The 7,386-nt window shown below is 46.8% G+C and overlaps 1 protein-coding gene across 1 annotated transcript; it reads left to right on the top strand.

Moving 5' to 3' along the window:
• Positions 1-304: 304 nt before the first annotated feature.
• On the top strand, positions 305-7,318 carry LOC307241280 (brefeldin A-inhibited guanine nucleotide-exchange protein 2-like; the record flags this gene model as incomplete). Its single annotated transcript, XM_080015322.1, has 7 exons — positions 305-455; positions 3,304-3,334; positions 4,027-4,150; positions 4,503-4,649; positions 5,961-6,140; positions 6,307-6,616; positions 7,068-7,318. 7 exons carry the CDS (start codon positions 305-307, stop codon positions 7,316-7,318), a joined length of 1,194 nt encoding a protein of 397 aa, XP_079871448.1.
• Positions 7,319-7,386: the final 68 nt, after the last annotated feature.

Genomic DNA, 7,386 nt, shown 5'->3' with positions numbered 1-7,386 from the left:
CTCTCGCCGGGAGGGAACCGGAGGGGAACAGCGGGGAACCGGAGGGGAACAGCGGGGAGCAGCTTCCCCTGCTCCCTCCACACTCCGGGTCCCGCCGACGGACACGTGACGCGACGCGCCGTGACGTCACCCAAACATGGCGGCTCCGTGCTGAGGTAGCAGCTCCCAGCGAACCAGGCTGACGGACCACTTCGCTCCGCTAGCCCCCTCTCTGTCACCGGCGTTCCTTCGGCAGGGGTCAGCCTCCCCCCCCTCCCCCCTCCTCCTCCTACCGGGGATGACAGCCTGAGTTCTCCGCCCGGAGATGCACCAGCAGCACCCGCCGGCCCCACCACAGTCCAGAACCGAAACCAAGAGCATGTTTCTGTCCAGGGCGCTGGAGAAGATCCTGTCGGACAAGGAGACGAAGAGGAGCCAGCACGGCCAGCTGCGCACAGCCTGCCAGGTGGCGCTCGGTGAGTGGGCCGCCCCGGCCGCCCGCTCGCCCCGTCTCTCTCCCGTGTTTTATGCGTCAATTGCCGGCACCGCGTCCCCGGCAGTCAGCCCCTGTCTATGTGGCAGCAGAACGGCTGTCAGCGCAGTTAGCACGGCGCTAGCGTTAGCATTGGAAACGGCCTCTCTGGCAGCGAAGTTGGCTAGGGTTAGCTGAGCTAGCCACACGTTTACCCAGGAAGCGTGTACACAAACCGCCGCGACGGGCTGATTTGCACAACCACCGTCTCATAATAGTGTATATTTCGTGCGGTGTGTTGACAAGCTAGCCGCCGCCGCTACAGCGCGACCGGAAGACCAATCACCGCGCCGTACGTAGCGCTGTCACCCTCGGCTCAGACGCCCTGGACGGGCGACACACACCGGAGATTACCCTTTACCAGACCCGGACGCGCGGGTCGGATGCACAGTAGTTTTATGCGTCGCTCTCCGGCTGCCTGCCCTTTTTTTAAAAACCATCTCGTTCTTACATTTTTATTTTATTCACGCGATTGCCCCAGGAAATGTGACACCCGAGGTGGACGCACGGTTTCGTTGTAATGGCGGCTTCCCAACACAAATAACAGTACAGGTCGTTCCAGTTTTTTTTTTGTTTGTTTTTTTTGGGGTTTAGTTCATTGTCTCCTCCCGAGGTGTAGCGGCACTTCCTGCTTCTGTCCCTTCAACCTCAACGAAGACTTAAATGTTAACTGACACCCTGGTGTGTTTTCTGGCAAAGCTGGAGTTCAACAAGGATCCATGTTTTGATTCAAAAGGCGGTGATGGGACACACTTTGGCCCAGGATCCAGGCTTCTAAGTGAGAGGTTTCCATACCCTGTTCCTTTTCACACCTCGGTCAGAAGTGCAACTCCTCACAATCTCCTGTGAGGGGTTTGCACTTCTTCTCAACCGCAGGCGTCCAGTGGCACTTCTGAGGCGTCCGTTCTCTCAATTCCCGTCCCCCGGCGAAGGCCCGGACGCCTTGGGAACCGTATCTTGCACTTGTACGACTTTGTAAAGTAAAATCAAGAAGGTGCATTTCAACATGGTCTGTTAACTCACCTGGCATTGTTTCCCTTTTTGTACCTACGGTTAACTCACTGCTGACTTATTTGTCTTCTCAATAACAGAACTGACTCATTCCCCCTTCTGAGTCATGCATCGTCACATTAAGATGAGAGCAATGAGCCACTTGCGTAGATGAAAAACTAAAGTTCCTCTTCTGATTTTAAGCAGTATAGCATTATTGGATCAGCACAGTGGTGCTGTGGGCCTGTGCAGTTGGCGTGTTCACTTTGTGTGTCTTTTTGAGTTTCCTACCTTAACTTAAAGTGTCTACAGTCTAGAGATCATAGGACATATAGTGAGACAGTCTAAACAAGATCAGCATGTTATGTCCTTTTTAAACAAGTAATAAGCAGAAATAACAGATTTCAGAAGATTTCTTTTTATTTTTCAAATGATAACTAATAAAAGCTTTGGTGGTATTTCGAACATAAAAACATCATAATGCCCGAATTACACCAGGCGCCTTGGCACATCGTACGTTATCCAGTTATCTAGTTAAAAGATATTAAATTAAAAAAGTTTTGATATCCGTCTGCCATAAATAACTTTTAAAATGATAGAAATGTGAGCTACAACTGTAATTGTCAAAATTCGACCGTAGGATATCTTTGTACCGTCTGTATTGCATTACCTCTGCGTATTACATGTCTGTAGACTCGGAAATATAGAGGGAAAACAGTAAAATGTCTAAAGGACATGCTCCAAGAGATCCACCTCACATACACCTTGTGTCAAGTAAAGCAGGGACTTAAAAAAACACTGACGTAGTTTACTGGCAGCTCATTGTTCTCGTGTCGAGTAAAACTTTCCACACACCCTAACAAACTTTCTGAACAATAACTTCTCCCTCATGTCTTTGAAAAAAAAAAACATGTTGGTACGCTGGAATGATATTTCTGTAATTATGGAGGAGAGAGTCAGTTGTCATTGTTTTGTGATGACTATTATTAATCCCTTCAAACAAGGGACAAAGTACTATGATCTACAGTATATTGCATTCTGGGATATTATGGTAATTCCCTCCCGATCGGTTCGAAATGAACTACATTTAGATTGGTAAATGTAATTTTCTTTATGACTATTAAACATTTTTTGTTATGTAGCATACCAGTATAGGCGGTAAGAACCCAGACACCCCTTTTTTTTTTCTTTTTTTTATTTTTCTTTTTTTTTTTTAACAGTTTTTGCTTCTACCCAGGAGTTATTGTTTAATCTGGAGCATGGATCCCTTTCGGAGTAAAGAAAAACAAAACAAATTCAAAACACAGAATCCAACACACGCTGGCTTGGGGATTGCGTGTGTTGTTTTAGAACCCACTATTACTCAAGGTACCACAATCCGGTCGTGTGCTTAGCCTGTGTGTTTTTATCCTTCCAGTGGGGTGAGCGGGGTTTTGATGTGCATATGCAGATTCCGTACGGATCAATGTAGCCTTGAAAACTGTCAGATCGAAATTGATTGGAGAGTGGCCTGGACGGTAGTGCGGTAGAGCACGGAGGAGGAAAGGTGGCCGAGAGGAGACTTTAATTGTTAGAGCAGCAAGTGTACATGTTGAATTTGGCTGTATTGGCAGCAACAGCGGCAAGGTTGATGCGTTTTGCTGGTTTCAAATGTGCGCAATTTGATACCCTGCAAGAAACGTTTTTCTGTAGACGGGTCCAATATTCATTTTAGGCGGGGAGCCGTCTAGCTGTGTGAGCTGTTGAGGGTTCGAAGTTCATCCCTAATTCATATTGTATTTCTTCTGTCTCTCCCCTTCCAGATGAAATCAAAGTCGAGCTTGAGAAGCAGAAGTAAGTATGCTTGCAAAAGCTCATTCACTTTTGTGAATGCATGCGTCTGAAAGAATGTGAAGCTCACCTCAGATATTTGCCTCTTTTTGGGGGACGGACCTGTCGTCCAGCAAAAAGGCCAGTGCTAAGGTTTGGGCAAAAGGAGCCATATCGGCTGTAGTGAAGGCAGTTGGCTGTAAAATCAGGCCATTATTGTCTAATTTAGCAACAGGTTGTAGCAACGTAGTAAATACATAGAATCAATTATAATTTATACCCATACCAACAACCTACCATATGCATAGAATCACATTTTTATGTTCTGTATATTTTAATATATTCGACCATTTCTGGTTTGTATTTTTTGGCTTCTTGTGTGTATTTGGCAATTTTAATTTTACTTTACCTTTTTTATTCCGTTTCATTTGAAATTATTTTATTTTTTCCCAGACTGTAAAGCTTTTTAAAATGCTAATGGTCTGTGGAGACGCACCACCGGAGGGAGATGAGCAATGTTATTCACTTCATATAATATGTAAACATTTGTTGCACTACATGATTTAAGCTTTCTCAAGGCTCCCGATCCAGACTTTCCAGGTAATTTTTACAAAGCAAGGTAATATTTACAAAGCAAACCCGGTGATAAGCAGCCCCCCCCCCACTTGGTCATGCATAGTTAAAAGGTCGTGTTTCTCTTCTGCCCATTCGTGCAGAGATGGCACCGTGGTCCCACCCAGAGCCAACTACATCGAGGCAGACAAGTACGTTTTGCCTTTCGAGCTGGCCTGCCAGTCCAAGTCCCCACGGATCGTCAGCACCTCGCTGGACTGTCTGCAGGTAGCGTGTCCACCTGCACACTGCTCACATTCACAATGTTTTCCCTTTAATTTCGCCCTCTGTCTCCGTCTTAGGAGATACTTGTTGGCTCTGTTATCAACCAGAGGTTGGAGTGTTTATTATTATTATTATTATTATTATTATTATTATTATTATTATTATTCATTTTCTTTGAAATCCTATCATAATAGAACTGTTACTATACTACTGTATATCGTGCAGTGACTGCTGCTTCGTCCTCAATATCACATCTTGCTGAATAATGCATTAGTTTTACTGTCCAACTGTCTTGTACTAAGGTAGACAAGCATAACGCCCGTTCACACAAGGTATTCCACCCCCCCCATCTCAGAAATTGATAGCGTACGGTCACATCACGGGCAACGCACCGGACACTGGGGCCCCAGGCAAGAGGCTGATTGACCGGCTGGTGGAGACCATCTGCAACTGCTTCCAGGGCCCGCAGACGGACGAGGGGGTCCAGCTGCAGATCATCAAGGTGGGGCGCCTCCACCTCTCTCCACATCTACCCATGAATGGATGTTTCCGCTCATGTTATTTTTTTGGTTTTGTTTTTTTCATATATTTTATATATATATAATTTTTTTTTTTTTTTTAACAGGTTGTGGTTTTGACATTCATAGGTCTCATAACTTCTTATTTGAAGTGTGAGAAATAGCTTGGTCCTTGCTCGACAGCCCATGTGGTTCTCAATCGTTTTCATCTCAAGGATCCTAAATTGAAAACTTCCCCACCTGTCTAGACCATCGTTACAGAGATGACGGTGAAACTGATCAGAACGGTTTATTTATTTTAGTTATTGTAATTATTGTACATTCTCTAATAGTGCCAACATCTTGTAAAGAAAATGACAGTAAAGTTGAACTATGACCCATTTAGCGTAGGACCTTCCTGGAACCTCTTGAAGAACCCCTGCCCTAGTGAATGCCATTCTAGTGGCCTCAAGCACCAAACCACTTACACATGCATGTTCTCTCAGATAGTGTAGTTAAGCTCTTGATTATAAAATTCTCTTGGAGAGCGAATGGTTGCTTACAGGTGTGATGGAGGAAATATTTTCCAAAGCACATGTTATGAAACAACACAACAGAGACCTTTAGGTTCCGCCTGCCACAGTCTGAACTCTTCCATTTTTTTGTCACCTTCCTCTTAATACTATTTACAACTGAGGGTGATATCTGACCCACGATCAGCGTTTTGGTCCAGTTTAATAACCCATTGTGTGCACGCTCAGTAGGCGTAACTCTCTTATTGTCGGCGACTAAAGTCTCAATGGAGCCCCGGCGGAGTTGTGTAAAGAGCAAAGTCCGTCCTGTTGCACACAGAAGGAGTTTCATCCCTGTTGACTAAAGATTTATTGCCCGGAAATCAACTCCCGCGCAGCCGTTCTCGTGTCTGAAGGACACTTGGATATCAGTACGGTTTTGGTAGATTAAGCAAAGCAAATTACTTTGAACACACAATGGTTTCTGTAAACACACCCACCTTGCTGACTTTGACACTAGCGACCTCCATTTTCCTTATTTTTTTATTTTTTATTTTGTAAGCGAATCACACCAACAACCGGAACTGGTCTGAGTTAGAGAGCGATATGACCTGGTAATATTCCTAACGCTACGATCCCATCCAACATAACCCCACCCGCTTTCCAAAAAAGGAGTGGAGAAACTGACACCTCTGGATTTAGAGCCTCTTTAAGTCTAGACATGTAGCCCAGCACCTGCAGGCATAAATAAATATGTACATGTTAAAATAAATAAAACCGTTCTGCCCCTCCCTCCTCAATCAGGCCCTGCTGACCACGGTGACCTCCCCCCACATCGAGATCCACGAGGGCACGGTGCTGCTGACCGTCAGGACGTGCTACAACATCTACCTGGCCAGCCGCAACCTCATCAACCAGACCACTGCCAAGGCCACGCTCACACAGATGCTCAATGTCATCTTCACGCGCATGGAGAACCAGGCCGTGCGTGTACTTGTCAATATGAAAATGTTAAACATGTAGAAAATGCCTAAACATAAAATACCGATACCGCTTTTATCGCTCGTCCCTCGTAGACCGTATATATATCTACTACAATACCCTGTGTTGGTCCACTTTGCCCCCCCACCCCCCCCACCCCCGGCAGCAGGCTCTGGAGGCCCAGGAGCACGAGAAGGACCGCCTGCGTCCGCCGCATCAGAACCCCTCGCCGGTCCCAGGAGGCCAGTGCTCTGCCTCGCCGCGCTCCGACCGGACCCCCACCCCCGAGCCCAACAGCTCCCCGTCCCCCGCAGCCAGCACACCTGATCTCACTGCCACCACCACCACCACCTCCAGTAACAACGACACCCCCTCGTCCCTGGACCCGCCCCACGAAACACTGTCCGTCAACGGGCTGGCGGAGGACGGCAAGGTGGACGAAGGAGCGGTGACGGAGGAGGATGCAACGCCACCCTCAGGTACCCGGTCTGGACGTTGGCATTTCCTCTCTTTTGATTTAATTTTTTTTTTTTTCATTGATGGTTTATCATTTTTATTTTATTCATTTGTTCTGTTTGTTTTTTTATTTATATTCAATTCTATTTTAAACTCAACACCATTGTCAATGAGGATTCTTGCTCAATGGTTTCTGGAGCTGATCAGCAATCCGTCCTGTTCCTCTTCTGTTTAAATAAATGTATTGTATCCCTTTCCACCTCAAGGATTCTCAACCCTTTCGACCATAAAAAAAGAAAAACCTAATGTTCATCCTTCTCATTGGAGACTGACTGTTTACAGCTGTGATGTACAGTTGTTTCTTGTAAGTCACTTTGGACAGAAGCGTCTGCCAAATGACAAAACGTGCTATATCAGAGCAGATGCCAGCCTCTGTTGCATACTGACTCCTTTGCTTTGATTCTGCGCCGCCAGATTCAGTGTTTGGAGAAGGCACCCCGACTCCAGCTGCCGCCGTCCAGCCGGCGGGGAAAGAGGGGGTAAGAGTGGAGAGCAACCCAGAGCCGACCGGTCTGGCGGGGAACGACACGGCGGAGGACGAGCAGACGTCGCAACCGTCGCCGGCACAGATACTGACTGGGACAGGTCCTGCATTGTCCAACATCTACTCTCGCATTACCGTCATTGAAGACGAAATGTGGCTGACGCCGTTTAATGTTGCTTAAAAACACCCATCCTTGTACGTCTTCCAGGCATCGAGCACCCAGCCCAGCCCGTCCCGGACGCGCCTTCC

The sequence above is a fragment of the Zeus faber genome (genome assembly GCF_960531495.2).
Source record: "Zeus faber genome assembly, chromosome: 15".
Taxonomy (NCBI): domain Eukaryota; kingdom Metazoa; phylum Chordata; class Actinopteri; order Zeiformes; family Zeidae; genus Zeus; species Zeus faber.
Note: the sequence above shows the minus strand (reverse complement) of the source record. Positions and strands in the feature narration are given on the sequence as shown.